At 35.0% G+C, this 23,044-nt stretch overlaps 2 protein-coding genes and 1 long non-coding RNA gene across 13 annotated transcripts in view; 1 reads left to right on the top strand and 2 right to left on the bottom strand.

The window, feature by feature from the left end:
- LOC100878731 (uncharacterized) overlaps positions 1 to 980 on the bottom strand; it is a 32,357-nt gene extending 31,377 nt beyond the window's left edge. Inside the window, exon 1 of the mRNA XM_003700401.3 lies at positions 194 to 980. Coding sequence (XP_003700449.3) covers positions 194 to 248 — 55 coding nt within the window. The 5' untranslated portion in view covers positions 249 to 980. The remainder of the gene's footprint in view (positions 1 to 193) is intronic.
- A 3,429-nt stretch (positions 981 to 4,409) lies between these two features.
- On the bottom strand, positions 4,410 to 21,877 carry Ctns (lysosomal cystine transporter cystinosin). Of its 6 annotated transcripts, none has more exons than XM_076534410.1 (10): positions 21,443 to 21,876; positions 19,980 to 20,106; positions 8,614 to 8,657; positions 8,442 to 8,532; positions 7,965 to 8,150; positions 7,103 to 7,343; positions 6,913 to 7,032; positions 6,544 to 6,832; positions 6,364 to 6,466; positions 4,410 to 4,559 (listed from the first exon to the last, which is right to left on the bottom strand). In XM_076534410.1, the coding sequence occupies exons 3-10, from the start codon at positions 8,651 to 8,653 to the stop codon at positions 4,478 to 4,480; spliced, it is 1,152 nt and encodes a 383-aa protein (XP_076390525.1). In that variant the 5' UTR covers positions 8,654 to 8,657; positions 19,980 to 20,106; positions 21,443 to 21,876; the 3' UTR covers positions 4,410 to 4,477. The 6 variants fall into 6 exon arrangements, with proteins under 6 accessions (XP_076390525.1, XP_076390531.1, XP_012154311.2 ...); XM_076534416.1 differs by lacking the exon at positions 4,410 to 4,559 and adding an exon at positions 4,861 to 5,900 and having other exon boundaries at positions 21,443 to 21,877; XM_012298921.2 differs by lacking the exon at positions 4,410 to 4,559 and adding an exon at positions 4,861 to 5,762 and having other exon boundaries at positions 21,443 to 21,877.
- The window catches only part of LOC143264984 (uncharacterized), a 436,316-nt gene continuing 417,705 nt past the window's right edge, over positions 4,434 to 23,044 (top strand). For 5 of the 6 annotated variants that reach the window (XR_013039027.1, XR_013039021.1, XR_013039030.1 and 2 more), the window contains exons 1-2: positions 4,434 to 4,533; positions 12,996 to 13,092. This is a non-coding gene — a long non-coding RNA (uncharacterized LOC143264984). Of the gene's footprint in view, positions 4,534 to 12,995; positions 13,093 to 13,170; positions 14,439 to 23,044 lie in introns of those variants that run through there. The other variant, XR_013039032.1, reaches the window with a different exon arrangement.

Below are 23,044 nucleotides of genomic sequence, written 5' to 3'. Positions count from 1 at the left end.
TTTCGATTACGATTTAATGTAGGTTAGACTCTTATAACTAGAAACAGAATATTTATTGTACTCGACATCGTTTTTGAGAAGACTGCATACAGCAAATTAACAGATAAGTGTTATCGATTATTTACTCCCGATGACATTAATATATCAAGGTGCAATTAAAAGTGACATTAGCTAAAATAATAACTTGACGTACCGTCGAGGCTGATGCATCCGAGTATCCACAGGCTCAAAACAAGTTTGCCAATCATCTCACGTGTTCGTGAACCAGGCGGGAGTTCCTCTCAAAAATCCATCGTCCAAAAAATAGAGCACGTGTGTAAGAAACTCGACTGGGAAAATCAACGCGTTGTCATACTATCAGCTTTCAAGTACCGAAGAAAAGGAATAAACAAACGTTCAAAAGGATCGAAGTGACTCGCTCGATCGACACGATATAATCGATTTCTCTTCGTCATTCAATCCGTGTTAAACTTAGCGTAACTTCGATTGTCCGCGAGTTCAAAGAAATTTTGACGAATTCGAGGGTAAATCTCGATTATCGACCGAACACGTCTTATATTTTTTGCTTCTTCTCAGTTGACTGAACTCTTCAACTTCTCCTGCTTTCTCCTTCTAAAAGCCTCGGCGCACTTTAAACGCTCAGGCGGTCGGCACCGCTTCTTCAGGCTCTCGAAACTGTTACCAAACGGTTCATCGATCGATGATCCAAACACCATTCGATCACATCGGTTCGCGACCTCCTGACAACGTTCCTTCCATGTCGAGAAATTTGGAGAATTTCGAAACGGCTGGACTTTGAGAACGTTTTGATACTTCACGCAATTCCTCGCGAATTATTGTTCATTGTACGGATCGCTTTCGAGGCGATCTCGAGGCTCGATTGTCACGGAGCGGCGCACTCCGGCAAAACGAGAAGCCTGGAGCGCCAGCAGAAACTAAGAGAGAGTTCCAGTTGGTCGTGGTACACCTGCAGAAACACCAGAGCTGCTACCTCGTGGCCTACTATAACAGAACCTACTCCCACCACGGTCTTACCGTGTCTTTTTACCTGTGATAAACGAGCTGCGTTTTACTTCGCGATCAGATTGTTTCCTATGTTTTTGGTCTGGGAAATGCACCTGACAGGGTTTATCACCGGGACATTTCCTTTTAAAATCATTGCACGGGGTTTAACGATAGCCATGTCGCCCGAAGAAATCACGGACACGTGCAGATTGGAGGGGTGACGCGTTCAGGATTCACAGAAATCATTTAGAAATTTGCTAATTTAGCTTGTACGTTCGAATACTTGCTGTTTGTACGTTTAGAAATATTGAACTTTGGAAATCTGAGAAAGAGAACTTTGTCACTTTTGGAAATTGTACATTTGATCATTTAGGAATCTGAAAGCTTCAAGGTTTAGTTAGGGGTTTCGGAAGCTTGGAAGTTTGAAATTATAGAAATTGGTATCTTTTGATATTTGCAAGGATCGACACTTACAAGGATTCTATATTTTTATTCATAATCATATCTCCAGATAAAGAAAGAAAAGATTCGAACTCTTCACCCTTCAAGATCAGAAATCGTGTTGATAGTACAGATAATTTACGATGTGCTAAATTTCTTTAGAGAGACGTTCGAACTCGAGGGAACATTGTTCTCGAAAGGTATAAATAAAAACATTAACCGACGTGAAACGAATCACGCCTACCTAATTATTGATGCGTTCTGGCACCTTCTGCTTGTACGCTACATATCGTTGCCTAACAAAGGCCGCAAAATTTTCCTAGGTTGTCGCAATAGAGAAGTTTCACCAGCGACGAAAGCATCCGCACGGTCACAAGCGAAACACGACGTATCACCAAATATTATATCATCGTAACGAAACCGAAAATGGACAACCGTTTGCCCCTTCTCGCGGTAGAAAGGATCGTAACTTTCGCGAACAATCGTTAATTAAAATCGATTAATGCAATCAATGAACACTTTTCTTTTTCATTTATCGCTTCCTTTCTAATAGGTACTTATTTGGTGTGCGATATTTCTTTTCTGCAACGTCAAGGTCTTTTTTTTATTTTTAAATTTTGTAGTGACAAAATCATTTTTGTCCATAATTAGGTTGATGATGACCAACGCGGAAAATATTTATATATGTATATATTTGAGTGCAACGTTTTTAATTAAGAGCAATTTCATTGAGCAAATTTAGTTGTTTATCAAATTAAAAAATTGTTTAATTTTCAAATGTCTGAATTTCTAAGTCTCTACATCTTACGTGTGTTTATATTTGAAAAATACGAGTTACTTCTTTCCTCCACATCGCCGTTTTAGACTGAAGAAACCTACTGTGTCGACCAGTGCCGGTCGTAAATAACTGGAGAAAGTTCATCAATATCTAGATAATAATCGGTGTCTGTCAAAAGCAACATTCGATGCATAATTATCTTAGATGAATTGTATTTTCGCATACAATTGTAAAATACAACTTTTTCTAATTCTGACGTTTGGTCGTTTGTATCCAGTACAGTGAAAACGTATGCTTATGTTAATAGTCAATGCAAGACATTGGAGGTAAAACTATAATCGTTTACTTTCACTTTTTTACCATTAGTTGATACCTTCAGTGGTAAAATTGATACTAACAAAGTTATCAGGAAATTTACTCTAGCTTATATAAAATACCCTATTCATGGTAATTATAATTGGTATTAGGTAAGGTAAGGTTGGTGTATATTATAGTTTTTCTAAACTTTAAACTTCATAACATAATTTTAGACTACAAATGTTTTCTTTATTACACATTATTTTAATAAAAGAATTTCCTAAAACAACTGCTACATATTCCACATTAGTTAGCAAATGAGAGAAGTATAAAATGCATACAAATTAATTTAATAAACTTTGTTATTAAGAAAAGAATTATTACATGCATAAATATTTTTATTAACATACATTTTGTGTCACAATGTAATGTTTAATACTTCTTACATTACCATTACAGTTTTAATTGTTAGGACAGAATACAAATATCGCTATTTTGTACCTAACAACATCAATGGCATATAACATACATTTACAGAATGATACAATTACTTTTTCTGTTTGGGAGGTGCGAAAAACTGAGATTCGTCAAAGTCATCCACAAATTCATCAACAAGTTTAACCTTCACAAAGACTTTACGTTTTTCCATCCTTTGTTTACGGTCCTCTTCATTGAGAGTACTTATATCCAAAGGAAGACGTATTATCCGCCTTGGTACAGGATAATTGATACGGATACTACCACCATGTGGTAAAACCAGATACGTAATATAGTCATGTGGATACACTTTTCTATGTTTCTTTGTTATTGCTGCTGTCCAACAATTTAAATTTCTATGGGGGGTTAGTGCAATTTGTGTTGTTCGCAAAAGAGATGGTATATTCATTCTGAAATATGAACATACTGTCAAAATACTAGTATAACTGTCCGAAATATATTGATGAAAATACAAAAATAATTCAATATTTATTGCAATCAGTTTTAATGTAGAGGTTATATTTCTAGTCAAGTTAAGATGTTCATTTACACGATTATTCTATAACTGTTCATTAATTTTAATTTTACTAATACTTCTCAAACAATAATATCTTCTGATTTTCTATAAAAATGTTTAATATCAAGTCATAAAAAATAAACTTACCTCTCTTTTCAAATAAATAACATCGATAACCTATACAATGTGTTCTGCTACGACAGATCACGTGACTTGTGTATCTTGGCGCTACCACTAGATGGCTAAATATCGAATATCGAAACAGTATAACTCGTTCAATTTTGAAAATTACAGTGGTTTCATCAGTTTTGTTTAATCCTGTGCAGCCGTAACCAGGTAATACGCAATTGTGTTTGTAATTAGACCAAATTATTCGATTGTTTGAAGTGTTATATAAAAGCACTTAATTAAATATCTTCGCAATTTTTAACGATGGATTCTTTGACTGATAAAAATAATTATTTCTATATCAGTGTACAAAGTCCCCGCGTGTATATGTGCTAATTGTTCACCGCACTATAAACTTCATTCGTATGGTATCATTTAAGAAATCGTAGAATTTATCTATATAAAGTACACATAGGTGCAATATAGGCTTCCTGATAATTCGCATTACACGTTCTATACCTCCGTATAGTATAACACGTTGTGCAGACTCGTGTTATATTGCCATGCATTGTATAGCATTATTCTAGTTTCTCCCAAATGGAATGTTGAAAAGCTCTTCCTATTCTTATCGATAATTAAAGTAAGCCTATATTGTAATCGTGGGAATGTGAGTTTTAAGCGGCCAATATACACGTAACGGCTTTATCAATACATATTCAACATTTTAACCAAGCATCCTTGGCTCAGTAATGATATTAGCGCTCGCTTCTACGTTTGAGCGATAGATAAACGAATTATTCTTTATTGCAGTAAACAGAGTAAATAAATAATCAGTCAATGACAACGACGCTAGATCAAGCAAGTGTGCTAGTCGATGGAGTGTCTTGCGATCCTTCGTAATCGTTACCAGGTATTTTATCGTATTCTTTACGTTCCCTGTGAAAAGTATTTCTTGGTAATTTATTTTTGTTTTTAAACGAAAGGAAAAATAATAGGGATAACGTGGATATTTTTAACGATTAATGCTACTTTCGTGACATACATCCTTCGGCGATCAATTTTCACTCATTGCAAAATTGTTAGTTAAATTAGTATGGTTAGTAAATCGAATCAAATACACACATCTATACATACGCATACATACACATTCGCGCATACATGCAATTTTTCCTGAAAATTAATACAAGAATTGGGTCAAATAATTTTTGAGAAACCATATTCATACAAGGGGTGATACTTAATTAAAATCTGACATTTTATTGATTCATAGGAATTTAATCAGAGGTAGTGTAGAGCGTATAAAAATTTGCTATGGTGATTGAATATAAATACATGAACTATAACATATTTGTGTTTGATGCACAAATGAATACAATGATGTAAATTGTAATAGCTATGGCAAAATAATACAAAATCTTAATTATGAATAGATTTTCCCATGATGTAAAAAGTACTTCAATAACATGCTGCATGCATGACACAACAATAACAACACTTTTTGCACATTAATTGAAACGAAATTGTAAACCTGGTTTAAAATACTGTTTATACAATTATTGCATAAAATCTCATTTTACATTTAGATCGATCAAAATGCACAAAACCTAGCAAACTATTTTCATCATAACGCTAAGATTACAAAACTTTCTTCCTTAATTTTGCACATTTCTTATTCATATAAAAAAAATAGCAAACTATAAATACGCATGGCATAATAATCGTGCATTTCAAATCCATCACCATTTTCATTCAATGCCTAATTATTTATCTGCTCGTTAATAATGAAATTTAATATATATAATTTTAAATTATTCGATTTCCTACATAAAAAAATTCGTACTAATGCACTGAAATTTATTAATCTATTGTTCTTTATAAATTTCTTTGCTTTCCTTTAGTCGCAGTTAACAACCAACTGAGATTCTTTTAAATATTAAAAATTAATGTAATGAAATGCACTGAAATATTTTAAATATATAGAATACTGAAGCTGCATTTACAACAGAACAAAATTTTATAGAATATTTTTCAATGTAATCTTATTTCTGTATTATTAAACCGCAACACATCCTCGTCTCTTCGTCGTCTGAACTTTCTTGTTTATGAAGTATTTCGTTACTTCTTTCATTCGGGTTATCTCTGCAAAAATGTGTAATTTTGCAAACTTATGCAGGGTGGAAGAAAAAAGCATTTTGTGAGGTAAATTGAAAAGAAAAATTGATGATGTGAGATGCTTATATTCTGTTTTTGAGGTCAACCATCTTTTCACTGATAAATCTGTAAAATCAAAATGTTTTTCTATCTCGTATCCACAACTTGTAGTATAGAAAGCATGTACGTACAAATTACGGCGTTTAAGCAAATAGAAAGTAGTGTGAAATTTTATGTATGTACATATACAAAACCTTTGATTCTAATTACATTTTTAATTATATACAGCGAAGTACTGTAATGTTACAGATTTTAATTTGTTATCAATAACCAAACTGTGAATACAAAGTAAATAGAATACATATTTTTTTCATGCACTAGCGGTAACTACGCGTCTACATATAAAAAATGCGGAATTTATACTAATGCTTGAAAAGTGCAACAAGGCAAGCATGCATCTTTTAGTACTTTAGCTGTTAATGTCATTAACTACGAAAATATACGTGCTATTTATGATATGTCGTCACCAAAAACAAGCATTATTATCTCATAAATATTCAATGAGAAATAAAACTACAAATATACGTACCTGTAAAATACGTAATGTTGTAAAATGAAAAATATATCAAATGCAACTGAAAAGAATCCCAGACCAAATTTCGTTGGATCTCCAAAAATACTTTCCCAATCATCTAAAAAAAAAGTCATTAATTGAAGATCGTTTCGGAAAAAATATTTAAAAATTTGATATTTGTTTTAGATACGTTACCATAATTGTATGCATTCAGTATCATCTGCAGCATCGATAACATGCCGCCAGTAAAATCCAAGAATATATTGCCAATACTCCAGCCGTCGGTAGATTTTCTTTTATAATTATAAAACGCTTGAGGTACGTATTTAATTAGTGTTATACACAATTTAACGTAACTGCAATAATACAGGAAGTCCAGCCACGTGATTGTTGCTACTCCAGCTAGTATTATAGAGATTAATATAAAGACAGCAAATATTGCATGAATAATACGTGCTGTAATAGACACTGTCTGATTTCCTATCTGAAAGAAATAATTATGTCACTATAATTTGATCATTATTTCGTAGAGATAGTACTTGATTATATCTTTTGAATACTTACTTCATAAATAAAGCATTGAATAATAGTTATCACAGTAGCAAATGATGCATGTAAGGAAAAAAAAATATCATTCACTTGTACAGGATTTAATCCTTTAGGATACCGTCTGAAGTATTCAAGCTAAAAGATATAAGTATATATTAATATTCGTGGACGGAAAAATAGTAGTAATGTTTAGAATCAAACTTACCTCCACTTCAGGTATCCAGTATAATCCACAATTAAATAATGAGTACATAATAAAACCAATTAAATTTAATGATAAATAGTCGAAATTTAATCCGACGACGCTTTTACGTCTATAGTTGCTATATATTTGTGGATAGAAGCTAACGCTCCATGCTAAAAAGTATATCCATCCTACGACACTACTTATATGATACAGAACTTCAGACTTTTCCACTGTAACTCTAACGAATGCATCTGAAAAACTGCAAAAATATCAAAAGTAAACACCACAGAAATCTTGATACACTAAATTTGCAAAGTGTTTAATCTGTATCTTACTTTAAATTAATTTTGCCTAACTGATCCTGAGGTATTAAAATCACTTTAAACATTGTCATTCTAATGGTTTACTTAAAATAACACAAGCTTTAAACAATTGAAAAAAATTACACTAAATCACTTTTTATTGAATGTTAAATAAATTTGTATAATTTTGATTAGCTAATGTATCATATTCTAGTTAGAGCAGGAAGTAGTCTGCTCAAAATCTGAGTACAGACTGGCTGAATTGTAACTTAAAGACATGCTGACAACTACAGGTCAGGAGGCTATCTCTGCAAATAACTGCTAGTGACCACTCATGAATGTAATCCTAATCAAAATCTTCTGGAATTAAGTCATAAAAGTAAATATTGATGTTGACCCAGGCCACGACCCAATCGTGTTTGATATCAAACAAACAAAAGTGGGGAATGATATAATTAATTGCTTTCAACTTTTATTGATGCTTGTTAAATTAACATATTGAAACATTCATTATACAGATATATGATCTTCCCCGTACAAAGAGTATTTAATATAAAAATTAAAAATAAAATACTTACTCTGTAACATTATTAGGCGTAATATTAACAGCTACAACTGAATGTCCTGCACTTTTGCCTTCTACGATTATACTCCATTTGTCAATAATATCGCTTGCATTAATACTCAATGTATCAGGTAAAGTTTTAACCAAATCTGGATGCTGCACTTCTATCGTTACCAACACATTTTCTGATAGGTTCTTCCTGTACAAAATATTACGTGATAAATCATTTAATTATAAATCCGTAGTTAATTACAATGTTAAGTTAAAGAGCAAAAGAACACGAAAGAGATTTATCTTAATTAGCAGTTGCAAGATAGTGCTTGGAACATTACTTAAAGACTATCACCATGTAATGTTAACATTGTTATTCTACTAAAATTAAAGAAACAACCAAAAGTAATTGAAAGCAATGGAAGTTTAAAGATATTAGAATTAGAAACAAATGCAACAAACATATTAAAAAATCATTTAACTATGAAATGATACTTACGTCAGGTACAATTCAAATGACTGCTGACCATTTAAGAGGACCTTTAAATCTTGTGTGGAAACTTTGAAGTCTGCTTGTACTTGATGTGCAACTAAAATATTAATTGATAATTAGGAAATACTTTCTACTAAAAATATAATTCAGTTTATGGTATAAAAAATAATATCCTTACTTAGAAGCACGAAAATTCCAACATACTGTAACAGGGTCATTTTTCTGAAAGAAATCAAGCACAATATTAATCTCAAATTTCAACAGTCTTGCATTTAATCATATATTATTAAAACCAATGAACTACACTTATTTTAGAACTATAAACTATATACTTTTTGAATATTCTAGTGTTCTATATCAAAACACATAAGATAAAAACATATTGAATTTTCGAATTAAAACCAAATAAAACAGTGTCTACCATGCACATCCGTTCAGAAGAGAAATCCTCTAATTTCTAAAAGCTTTGACCGCTTAACACGCGGAACAAACAAGGAAGTCATATAAAGTACGAGCACTTTGTCGGGTGCATTTCATTGATGCGAGCTGAAATCTGCAATATACTATTTGCCGGTTGGCTGTCATTCACTGAATCGAAACATGATAATTATGCTTTTGTTGTCAGGCACCGGACACTGTAAGCTTAGGAACAATTAAGAGCCGTGTTGGCATGATTTCGAACAATGCGTGCGCTCGTACTAAGAACAAAAGTCTGTGGAAAGGCACAGAGAGTATCAGACGAACTTAACCTCGTAAGCGCGACGACCTCGATGAAACGTATGAGGAGGCGTTAGAGACGATAAGATTCGGTATTCAGTGAATATCTAGTATTTCGCCCGAATTTTTACCGACGTATCGTCTCGTTCATAAAGACTGACATCGCCGAATATTTTCCGGCGACGCGAGTAAAAAATCGATCGAGCCACCTCGAACCATTTCGAGCAAACGTAAATAAGAAACTATGGGGTGGTGCATTCAGTGATGGACGACTGCATCCGCAAGGGGGCGATAACGCGTAGTTAACTCTTGCTATATTGCCATGGATAAACTATAGAAAACTTTAAATTCTCAAACGTAGTCTAATTTCTTAATTTAAAAATTTATTTAGAATTTAATGAAGGATTTGCTGTAAGCACTTCTGGCGACAATTGAGTATTTGATCGCACAGACTCTCGTTATATTGCCGACCTGTATTTATAGATACTTTCTAATCGACGAATTCTTCGTTGAATGTAGAACGTTACAGGAAAGTAATTTGGGCCGTCTAAAACCATCAATCTGTCCATAAGATAAAATCGCTAAATTCGAGAAAAGTGTGATAGTGAAAAGACCCGACAATATTTATAATAATAATAGGTTGTGTATAAAATATAGACTGTTGGAAATTGTTGGATTTACGAGGATCGGACGGTCGGTCGAAAAGACACGAAATTAGTCTGATGTAAATTTCTCGTGGAATAATTCAGGTAGAAGAGTGAAAGAAGTTTCTCAGCCTCGTATCGAGATATTTGCATGCAAATTACGGTGCAACGCGACGTCATTAACGAGTTCCATAACGTGGTGGTTATCGTTTTGATACGCAATGTTTCATTACACCATGTCTTTTTTTTTTCTTCCTTCGTTTCATCGCATTATATCCTCTTTCCTCCTGTTAATTTTCATAATGCTCCCGGTAGACTTATGAGACGGCCTTTTTTTTTTTGGATGAATTATGAGGCTATTTCAAGCTACCGAACCGCGTATTTCTTTTTTCTACAACGAAACTTGATATTATACTTTCTACCGGTTTTCTTTCTTTCTCGTTCGCTTTTACTCTTTCCGATTAATCGCATTATCGAGGCAAACATTCTGTTTGTTGTGAGTTACTGATATAGCGTGGACTTCCTCGAACGAATGAGGAAATTTTTTTGTTCCGTTATTGACCTTTACCACGAAAATTTTTATTATTCATCGGTTATATTCACCTGTATTTAATTGACTAATAAATTCGCTGGAATATTTAAGCGCGATCTTGTATTCCTACAGTAAGACGCTGTTGGAAATCATCTCTGCAAAGAAGTTTGTAATAAAAGTTGCGAAAAAATCGATCTCATTAATTTTGAGACAGGTCACGTATTCTTCATGAATATTAATACCCACACTTTTTTAATTAAGGATGTTCTCAGTCTTAAACGCCTTTACACCCGATAAATTAATCGCGGTCTAAAAATAAAGCACGTAAAGGAAGTTGTAACTTCATTTCTGATTCACAATATTTTTATCGTTCGAAATAAATGCTACAAAAATTATTATAAAAGTTAGCATCTGATTGATATGAAAATTCATGCGAAAGAGAATTCTCTTGAGAACCTAATACTTTCACTTCAGCTGCATTGGAACGGAACGTCTAGAATTTTATACAAAACATTCCGTTCGTATCCGACGAGTACAGAATAATTCATGTAACAGGTTATGATAACAAGAACAAGAACAAGGTCAATCAGATTACTCAGCTTCGATATTCTTCCTCCAGATCAAATATTTGAAAAGTGTCTATGGCCAATGATATACGTTACATCGTACTATAACCCACTCTTGTAATAGAGTGATTACAAAGTTCTATGGATCGAGATTATCTCGAGCACAGCGAACTTTTCACTATTAATGAAATCGTGGTCACTAGATAAAACTAGTGTAACGGGTACCAGTTTAATATTCCACTTGGTACAGCAAATTTTGCGTTTATAAAATATACTGCAAATTATGGAGAAGATTATTTGAGAATGTAGGAACTCGAGGACTCTTTGGAAAATTTTGCGTTTATAAAATATATTGCAAATCATGATGAAGAAGATTATTTGAGAATGTAGGAACTTAAAGACTCTCTGGAAAATTTTGCGGCTATAAAATATATTGCAAAACGTGAAGAAGAAGATTATTTGGGAAAATAAAATTTATGAATTGAATTACTTAAAAATTTCAGACCTTGAACTCTAAAATTTCAAAAACTGCTAAAAAATGAAGTTTGCAAAATTCCTGAATTCGAAAGATTTAAAATTGAATACAGAGCGTAACACAGCAACCATTTTACCTTCTCCGAGTCACCGTGCAATCCTCAACGTCAGTCGATGCTCGAAGATATACTGATAGGTAACTGTTCTAGTGGAAAGTATTTCCCCGTTCTAATTACTGAGTAACTAGTTTTTGTTTGTCCTATAAAAGGACTATGCAACTCGCAAGGGTCCTCGTTGTCTGCAGTATGCCGTAAGTTCTCAGTTATTACACCTTGCGTGTGCGTTTACTGCGGTATAGCATACAAATTAAATTTAGCGAAGAAAGTGTGGCTTTTACTTACCACTGGGACAACTTCGGCTCGAGCTTGCTTTCTAACAAATCTTCTCTTAACTATCTGTTTGTGTACAGGTTGTATCACAATACGTGAGTGTTTAGTATGAACAAATTATCTTTGGTTATACACTCTTTCAGAACAAAAATTCACACCGTAGAAGACTTATGGCATAAATTCAAATTAATAATTTACTTAACTTAGGATATAAATGGGAACAGATGCAAAGTATCAAATTGCGATTCCTTTTGAAGCTGACATCTCTTGTAAAAAGATTGTTGAACTTAGTTACCACTGAATTACTTAAATTAATAATTTACTCAACTTGCGATATATGTATGTACAGAAAGATCCAAAGTATCAAATTGCAATTTCTTTTGAAGCTGACATCTCTTGTAAAAAGATTGTTGAACTTAGTTACCACTGAATTTCTTAAATTAATAATTTACTTAACGTAGAATATAAATAGAAAAAGATCAAAAGTTTGAAACAGCGATTTTGAAGCTGCCATTTCCTATAAAGAGTAGAGCTTAATCACCATCGCTCCGAAAAAAGGGATACCGCGAGTGAATGGAGACGTTTTCGAGGGTCTCGAAAATTTGCAGAATATCGACGGTTTCCCCGAAATCTGAAGGACTGGAATATTTCGTCGACCATTTCAGTCGGATGATTCGAGGGAATAATTTGAAGGTATATCGAGGTACGTCCGGTCAGGAACGATCTTGTTTATCCATATCGAAGGCGAATTGAAATTGATAGAAAGGAAAGAAAAGAGGCGGGGGAGGCTATCTTCGAGGATTAGGTCCGTTCGACTCGGTCAGCTAGGAAAAGCAAAGGAAAATATTGGCGGTGAGGAAGCCCTGTATACGTCAACAAAAGCGGCAGCAGACTGCCGATCGACTTTCAAAGCTGTTTCCGTGTAAGCTTCACGAAGACCCCTTTGGGACGAAGAGTGCACTCGAACCGTCGATCTCTCTTTCGATTTATTCCATCTAGAAATGTATACTGGGTGTTCAGAAAGTCATTCTAGCATAATCAATCCGCTACAACTTTCGGAATAGATCTCTTTGTTACAGGTCGATTCGTTCGTAGCTTTGTTTCAAATGACGCGAATTATTTTTTCTTTTTAGACCTATCATTTTATTCATAGACCTTGGAATTTCAGATAAAATTTCGAATTAATTTCTTACAAAGTTTTGAAAAATTTTAACAAATTTTTTTTGTGTTTTTTTCAGTGAGGGGCGTAAAGGGATTAAATTAAAAAAAAATATGGTGATGTTCTTCGAAGCTTCCCTTTTAAAATGAGCTCTTCAGAACGATGGAGACTTATGAGTAAGTACGTTCGAAACGTGAGTCAATAAATCATTTAAAATATTGCTATGCGTTCACGTAAAAATATATTCTTGACAGAATGCGATAAACAGTGCTGTTTTTTACTTTTCAAGAAAAATGACATACTGAAGAATAAGTTTGAGAAATTTTTCTTGAACAATTTTTAACGCATTAACGCGTTCTGTGTTGCGTGAAATTTAAAATTGATGACAAACGGAAACCAGAACCAAAAATGATATTATAATAGTTAGTGCTCGTTACGCTTTAGTCTCTTTTCCCTTGCTTGAGAGTTAAACGAAGTATCTTTCCTCGCTTAACTAAAGTTGTGTCTCTAATAAATACCATGGACCACGGTCAGAGATAGCAAATTTCACGAGACCTCGCTTGAAATATTATTAAAAAAACTGCACATAAAATTTGCATTATAAATGCGAGCGTGGCTGAATAGCTTTAAATGCGGGAAAAATATGAAATTTTCGATCGAGTCTATTTTAATTGGGAGTTAAGAAAATATTCAGTTCTCTTTCCGGAATTGATTCAGTTTCCCAACAGATTTGTATGCAAAATATTGTAGAAATATTGCAAACGTTCGTCTCCATTTTCTACTATCGCTTAGAACACCGATTGTTTGCTCCTTGATAAACCTAATACATTTTAACGGGTCAAGTGTCGGTGAAGTTCCATCGAGATTGCGAAAACTGCTACTCGTATTGAAAGGAACAGACGGATCGGTGATAAATGATATCAATACGCGGAATAAGACGGAAACGGAAAAACGGGGTTAGAATTAGATCGCGAAATTGATCGATTTATTGTACAAGTTTCCAAATTTACCAAATTTTAAACCGGTCTTCCATAAAAATCCACTTATACCATTTTTATGTAATAACTGTTAATGTTTAAATCGCAACAATTCCACAGCAAAATAGCTTGATGTAAAACTTGCAAAGTTTGAAAAAATCGATGATCGTAACAAATGTGTATGCATATATTAACACATGAACTGCCACATCTGAAAATTGCATTAGCATTTTCATTTTTAACAAATCTTAAAATATTTTTACAGCATCTTGTTATATTTATTTTTCATAGTTCCAGGCTATTAATACGAGTATTTTCAATTAGGTAAGAGGAAATATTTTTTATTGAAGTACCATCACATATGTGTAAAGTGTTAATCAAGTAAAGAAAAGGTTTAATAAACGATGCGAATAACCGATTGACTAATCAATTCATCACAGTCGATCTCATTCTTTATCTCCCAATTTTCGCGACTTTTTTCTGAACATCTTTCTGTCTGGCATTATCCTTTCATCCAGGAAACAATTTTACGAACAGAGTTTCGCGTGAGCGGTATTAAAGGCTGCCAGGTAATAACGGTTAGCATAAATTAAAGATTAACTTTGGATCGGGCAACGTAATGCCAGTTCCATGCTAATTCCTTATCGTCGGCAATTACTTAATCGAATGGCCGAATATGCGATGAAAACCTTGCCCTTCGTTAATTACAACTCGAAGTTCCCGCGAAATTTATCCGCGTGACACCGCGAAAATCGAAAGTGTTATCGACTCTCAGATAAAGTACGATAGTAGACTCGTAAGATTATAAAATAGTAAAATAGTTTGAACTTTAAATTGGTAACCCGTGCTGGGTATTTTCCGTCGCGTTAGACTTTATACGTTTCGAAATTGGCCATTTGATATAGGACGACGTATACATGTCAGCGGGAAATATGGTTCATTACGATGAAAGGAATTCTGAAGCGAGAAACGTTCGTTAAAAAATTACTAGGTAGTTGAAACGCTATCTCCGTGATTAATGAAATTAGGTATCTAGGGACAGGGAGTTCGGAACTTGATATAACGAAGAATAAATAAATTTCTTGGAAGTTTCTTCGTCCATCCAGTAATTAAATTCTCGAGCAATCGTCCCGGATACCGCTACGGTCAACAGAAATCCCATTTTCCTCATAGCAAATTTTCCTCCTATTTTTCCTGTAAAATTCGGAAGCAAATTCTGAGTCACTTCGATCGGTAACTGGGCCGACACGGGTCAAGCCTGTGTTTTGTTCTTGGTCTCGTAAAATCGGGTCTCAGAGCGGGTCAAAAGCACCCGCGGTCCGTGCATTAATATTCGATGGAGTCGTATCCGCAGACGGAGCCAAACTGTCGGAGCTTGTAAATTTACATTGGAAATCGGCCGGAGAAAGAAATTTCAGGCGACGCTCATCCGAATACAACTTTCATCTCGCAATCTTCTTCCGATAACATAGAATCTATCCCGTTATCTTTCGACATCGTGATTACCGATTATCGGTGATTAGAAGTACATGCCCCCAGGTGTGCGGGTGTTTCGAAACGTATTTCTACGAGTTTTTTCTTTATTTACAGACCGGACGAATTTATCAAGCCGTTCGAATTGACAGCGCAGGCGAAAGAAATAATTGGAAATTTGTTTTCGAGCGTGCGCGCGTGTTTATTGAATATTCGAAGTAATTTGTCTACCAATAGCAAAATATTACGTCCGTATCGTGATTTACGAATCGGCATATTTGTTTTCGTCGGTAATACGTCGGCGGTTTATTCCGACGGTTAAAATTCCCGGCTTTTTTTCTGGATTTTTTCGCGGCAAATTTTTCCATCCACAGTTTCAAAGGGTTCACGAATAATTATAAACACGTAGAAGGGAGCAAGCGTATAATCAAGCGAGCTTGCGAGCTCAACAACGTTTCGCCTTCAGTTTTCATTTCTCTTTCCTTTTTCCGTTTCTTTTTTCGAGTACGGAATTAAAAATGCAACATGCAAACGACGTATCATGCCTCAATTAAGGCGGATGCATCCGAAACTCCCCACGGTAGCACGAGTTATTTTAACATTACAAGTATTTCCTTGTGCGCCGGTTTTTTTGCAAAAGAGTTTGTTGACAACCGTCCCGTACCTCGCCTGACCGATTCAGAAGTTGTTGCCTTTAACGAGGCATGTCGCCTAATGAAATCGTGTAGAATAAATATATGTGGGTGTGTTCGAAAACGAGTTGCAAGGCGTTTACCGACGCTCAAAAACTTTCGAAACATGCTCGCTAGTTTGCGAACTTCTCAAATTTGCGAGCAACATGGTCCAGTTCTAATTAACCCTTTCGTTATTAAGGGTTATTACTCTAGTCCTTAAAAAGAAAACAGGATAAAAAAGATTAACAGATCATGTAACGATCGGCTATTTTTCTTCCGACGAATCGATCAAGATAAAAATTTCGATAAGAATAAGCCTCCTGCGGTGTTTTGCAATCGTGTAAATAATTAAAATTTCCACTCCAATTATCTGCAAACAACGAACAATCCGTTCTATTAAGTTAAAAACAACCATAATGAATTAAAATATGGAAGACTTATAGACATAGAGAACTTTTTGATAGTGATATATCTCAGGTAGTGAAGTAAAAGGTTTAAAGAGCATTTCAAGTAGAATCTTTTTATCGCGACTAACATCGACGCCGATAGCGCGACCATTTTATAGCCAAGATTAACATTTTCAAGAGTAATCGAGGAGGAATGTGTATCTTCTTCAACAACAATCGATAAAAACATTTTTCTCCTCTGATAATTAATTTCTAGTGCTTTATTGTTTTGTAGACATCGTCGTTAACTCGGATTAAATGATTTATGAGGATCACACTATCAGTTTGACGAGTAACGTAATGACTTCGAGTATCTCAGACTTTAAGACGCTCTTACTTTATTGGTCACGAGTTTCAATTTTTAATTGTACAAGGTCGAATTCAGATTTTTCATAGATTTTTTACCTAACTACATTTATTATCAATGCCTAATAATTTTTTCTCAAATAAAGTCTCTATTGGATACATTTTTTATTATGAACATTTTGTTTTCAGCAAATAAATAGACAAAACTTATGTACTTAGTTTGAAGAGTTTCCAGGAGGAGGTCTAAAAAACATTGACAATTTTGTTCCTCAAATAAAGTCTCCATTGAATAAATTTTTTATTATGAACATTTTTTTTTCCAGCAAATAAATAGACAAAACTTATGTACTTAGTTTGAAGAGTTTCCAGGAGGAGGTCTAAAAAACATTGACAATTTTGTTCCTCAAATAAAGTCTCCATTGAATAAATTTTTTATTATGAACATTTTTTTTTCCAGCAAATAAATAGACAAAACTTATGTACTTAGTTTGAAGAGTTTCCGGGAGGAGGTTTAAAAAACATTGATAATTTTGTTCCTCAAACAAAATCCCTATTAAATAAATTTTGAATTATGAACATTTTTTTTTGAGCAAATAAGTAGACAAAATGTATGTACTTAGTTTGAAGAGTTTCCAGGAGGAGGTTTAAAAAACATTGATAATTTTGTTTCTCAAACAAAATCTCTATTAAATAAATTTTGAATTATGAACATTTTTTTTTGAGCAAATAAGTAGACAAAATGTATGTACTTAGTTTGAAGAGTTTCCAGGAGGAGGTTTAAAAAACATTGATAATTTTGTTTCTCAAACAAAGTCCCTATTGGATAAACTTTTTATAGTGAGCATCTTTTTCAGCAAATAAGTAAGTATTCATTTTGAATCGTTCTGGGATTTGAAAAACAGCGATCCAAGATTTAAACGCTTTCAACCACAGCGATTTTGCGCTACTTCCTGCGACCTTGCCAATCGAGAACAATTTTCTATGACTTGCAGCGTTCCACGTAATATCACGATTTATCGTCACAGCGCGCTCACACGAACGATTGTCACAAGGTTTTCGCGGCACATTTTATTTCGACTTTCGTAACTCGAGCGCCATTTCATCGCCATTCCAATCGTGTAATCGGACGATCCTGCCTTCGTTTCATTTTTCGTTGTACGAGAACTCTGTTTGTCGCGAACAATTACTCGATCGTGTGTAATCATTCGACACACCGATTAACTAACCCGCCCCAGCCTACCATTAAACGGTCGATTTCATTTGGCTGCTGTTCATTAATGAGGATTTCTCGTGAAAGCATCGACAGATTGTTAATAAATAAATAAATAACTAATTCATCGACGTTACTGTAATCGATACGTGCCCATCGAAACAATTAATTACAAAGAATCAATAATGAGTTAAGCTTTTGATTAACCGATGTTGAATTATGAGGTCTGTTTCTTATCTAACGTTTGTAGAAAAATTAACTATTGTTACGAAACGGCGATAAGGCTTTTGATGTCTGTATGTATGGTAATCTACTCGATAAAAAATATGCATACTTGTTGCCTCGTATTCTGCTCACAATTGTAACGTTAGTCATTCTTCGTTGGAAGTTTTAATTTTTTACACTACTTTCATAACGTAATGGCAATTATTGTTGGATTATTTCTAAAATAATGTTGCTTTGTAGATTTGAAGAAATCTAGAATTTTATCACTTGCAATCTAGCCAACCTTATTAAAGTGGCGAATTTCATTTTCTCATTTTCCGATTTTTCTTCCCTTGCATCAAAAAGACCTGACCCAACCAAAACACAATTCCCCTTCTGCCATATTGTATTTTCATCACTTGGCGACTCTCGAGTCATCCTTCCCGCCAAAAATAAAGTTACAGCTATAAAAAGATACACACTCTATTTCTTGTATAACCAATTCGCAACAGATGTTGTAGTACGATGTGTCATTGCACGCGTTGCATAGCCATGTTAGACATACCTGGTGCGTCACCAGTTGCATCAGATGATTAATATTGAACAAGCATGATTGTCAATGTTACACAGTGATGCATCTTGTTTTTACACTCGTTTTATCTGGGTCGAGATATGAGAAACGAAAGGAAAGGTTACATATGACATACATGCTGCGTCACGGTATCGATAATAAATGTTCGTCATTAATTTTGACGATGCAATACGTGTCGATTATTCGATAAACGGTGCCGAATCGAAAATATGTCGTCCAAAGTTCAAGAAACTGCTGTCTCTCTGGCTGCAAAGTACTCCGTTTGCGAAAGCTGTCAGCGGCGTTTGGCAGCGTGTCACGTGTGTGCACAGAAACGTGTCAATGACTTACGTATTCGACGGCCTCGTTTCCCGGTTTCCATCAGCCGACGAGTGCCGCCGAATCGATTTCGATTTTACGGCCAGTTTCACGGAAATTATATTGTGTCAAAGCCGACGAAAGTGGCGGGCGAGCTGATTGCCAGTTTTTTTCTCGATTCGATCAATTTTCTGCCAATATGTCGCTACAGTCATAAAACCCTAAATTCAGGAATTCTTCAAATTATTTTCAAGGATTATTTTCGAGGATTATTTGCAAGGATTCTCTCGACATTACGCTATATTGCGAGAGTCAACTCGAGAGTAGTTCGCAAACATTTGGTTTGGGTCATTACTGACCCCGCGTTTAACGGTTAAATTAGGTATTCAAACTAGGTCCGTTAGACCCGAGCAAGTGTTAAAAGTTTCCTATTTAAAATTTGAGAGTCGTCGGTGAAACGTGGTAAGCGAGTCGCTAAGAGGTTAACTGTTTCTTGACAGTATCACTGCAAGATGACATGCGTTTTTAACATTATCAGTCGATGACACAGCGTATCTTAAAGAAACACTGTACAGTCGTACAAAACAATTAAATCCGGAAGAGGATAAAAAACGAAAATTGTCCAATAACAAGTTAAATCGAACGATAAATAATTTCAGCGTACTTTATATCAGTTTTAAATGGAAGTATCGTTTCATAGATGATCGCCATTAAATCTCGAACAATTCGGTATTAAAACGAGCCGTTCGCTCGCAATTTGCTTGCCGAATTACCGGTTCGATTGTAGCAACGCAAGCGGTCGATTTATTTCTCAAACGTGTCGCCCGAGTTTTATTAGATCTCACGATTCACGGATAAATTGTTCCGCGGCTACGTTCACTCACCTGTCGAATTTCGTTCGGCCACGAGAGATCAGGTGACAGTTAAAAGACTGCCGTAAGCGAATCCGATACAGAGACGTCCAATCTCTCTGCGCTTTGAAAATCTCTTTTTCACCCGGTTTCGAGCAACCTGCAAGAACGAGCTTTCCAGTAAAAACACGCCGGGATTGAAGCTTCTCTTTCGCGACAAACGCTGCCCAATTTAACCCTTGTCCCCTTCATACAATTTGTAAAGTGTGATGTGTCAATTGTGGTTTTTAAGTCTTTGCGGTTGATTGTACATATTTTTTGTGCATTCAAATTGCTATCGTGGAACGATCTTTTTATCGAGCTAACCTTGGCTACATGTGGGTATGCTTCCGTGATAATAATGCGGACGAATGGATATCAGTTTATGGCATAAATGGAATTTGTACGAACTTGGTCGACCAAACGATCAACGCGTGGATAGTGTCACAATCACGAGCGTTTAAAGTTATAGATTTGTTCGAATTAATGGTTAGTAAACGTGGAAAATATTTAGGAATGTTTGAAAGTGATAAAAGTTGTTTGGAAGAGACGAACCTACTTGATAAGGTAGTGAAAAAGAAGTAGAATCGAGTGTTCACTAAATTCGGAAGAGGTGAACTTACTTGCTAAGGTAATAAAAAAAAATACAATCGACTGTTCACTAAATTTGGGAGAGGTAAACTTGCAAAGGTATAAAAAGAGAAGTACAATTGACCATCACTAAATTTGGAAGAGGTGAATTTACTTGTTAAGAGTAGTAAAAAAGAAGTAGAATCGACTGTTCACTAAATTCGGAAGAGGTGAACTTACTTGTTAAGAGTAGTAAAAAAGAAGTAGAATCGACTGTTCACTAAATTCGGAAGAGGTGAACTTACTTGCTAAGAGTATTAAAAAAGAAGTAGAATCGACTGTTCACTAAATTCGGAAGAGGTGAACTTGCAAAGGTATAAAAAAAGAAGTACAATCGACCACCACTAAGTTTGGAAGAGGTGAATTTACTTGTTAAGGGTATTAAAAAAGAAGTGGAATCGACTGTTCACTAAATTCGGAAGAGGTGAACTTACTTACTAAGGTAATAAAAAAAGTACAATCGACTGTTCACTAAATTTGGAAAAGCTAAACTTGCAAAGGTATAAAAAAAGAAGTACAATCGACCACCGCTAAATTCGGAAGAGATGAACTTACTTGCTAAGAGTATTAAAAAAGAAGTACAATCGACCTCTCACTAAATTCGGAAGAGGTGAACTTCCTTGCTAACGTAGTAAAAAAAAAGTACACTCGACCGCCACTAAATTCGAAAGAGATAAACTTGCACAGGTAATAAAAAAGAAGTAGAATCGACCGCTCACTAAACTCGAAAGAAACTAACGTGCTAAGAGTAGTAAAAAAGAAGTAGAATCGAGCGCTCACTCACTTATGCAGTACCGAGCGACTCGAAGAACAACAAAAGATCATACCTGTCGATCGTGGTGTTGAATGGAACTAATTCCGCATCACCCAGTCATTTGTCTTCTTCATCCAGGCGAATAGCCTCTCAGTTTGTCCAGCTTCGACTCGCTCGAATCCAGCTTGGCGACCGTGAACTCTCTCACGGTTTCAGCCTTGAACTTACCACTAAACTACCGCTCGAACTTCCACGATGTTTCTTCCGGTTCTGTCCGGACATGGGGTTCCTCTTCACTGTCACGAAACTCTCGATTTCTTTTACCGAATCCGAAACACCCGGTTCTTTTCCCCGTTCAAAATTCACTGACTCGACATGAGTACTCGATAACGATTCAAGGTCAATTGAAAATAATCGTAGTGTCTTTTCTGGTGGAGTGTCTCGAGATATCGTCGAACGAGACTGGCGAACACGGTTCGCAGTGGCTGCCAGTCGCTTGTCGAACGTACATATAAATCTGTTGTAAGAGCCTCTCCCCTCTCTGCAAAAATATCCCTACCATTACCGTGCAACACAATTTTACGGTCGTTCAGCTGACTGGCTACTTTTGCACGTGGTTTCCTTCTTTTCATAGATTCGATTGATGATGGTGCGCCAACGTTTCTCAGAATGGTTACAAGACTAACTTGCAGCGTTGGGAAATACTCTACTTGTAGAAATGATAAGCTACTTTTTAGCTGGCTCATTGTCATGGTAACAATTGCAACGTGACAGTGCAAGAAAAACAATTTCGCAATTTTTACGTGAGCAATTACCGTATTTTTTGATAAAGTTTGAATCAATGTAACATATTTCTTAGGCTGGAAACTGGAAGTTAAATTAGTTATGGATTATTGCGACAGAAGTTGTAATCAATTTTTACTGCTTTACGTTTCATCCACAAACAGTTAGGTTTTCATGTTCTTCGTCGAGGGTTGTCAGTTCTTCTAACGACATGAGGTTTCGCAATTTTTACGTGGATAATTATTGTATTTTTTATGAAGTTTGAATCAATGTAACACACTTCTTAGGCTGGAAACTGGAAATTAAATTATTTGAGGATCGATTTTTACTTTTTTACCTTTCATCCACAAACAGTTAGGTTTTCATGTTCTTCACTGGGGTTGTCAGTTCTTCTAACGACATGAGGTTTCACAATTTTTACGTGGATAATTATTGTATTTTTTGATAAAGTTTGAATCAATGTAGTACACTTCTTAGGCTGGAAATTGGAAGTTAAATTAAGGATCAATTTTTACTTCTTTACGTTTCATCCACAAACAGTTAGGTTTTCATGTTCTTCACCGAGGGTTGTCAGTTCTTCTAATGACACGAGGTTTCGCAATTTTTACGTGGATAATTATTGTATTTTCTGATAAAGTTTGAATCAACGTAACACACTTCTTAGGCTGAAAACTAGAAATTAAATTATTTGAGGATCAATTTCTACTTCTTTATGTTTGATCCACAAACAGTTAGGTTTTCATGTTCTTCACAGGGGTTGCAATCAATTCTTCTAACAAAGTTTGCCATATTCTACCAATGGCTTATCGTGGAATAATTTTTATTCTCGTTACAAATCCAACGCCATACAAAATGGCTTCCTCATACAATTTTAGTGAAACTCTCATCCTGT

This window comes from Megachile rotundata, chromosome 1 (genome assembly GCF_050947335.1).
Source record: "Megachile rotundata isolate GNS110a chromosome 1, iyMegRotu1, whole genome shotgun sequence".
Classification (NCBI taxonomy): Eukaryota; Metazoa; Arthropoda; class Insecta; order Hymenoptera; family Megachilidae; genus Megachile; species Megachile rotundata.
This window is presented reverse-complemented; position numbering and strand designations above follow the sequence as displayed.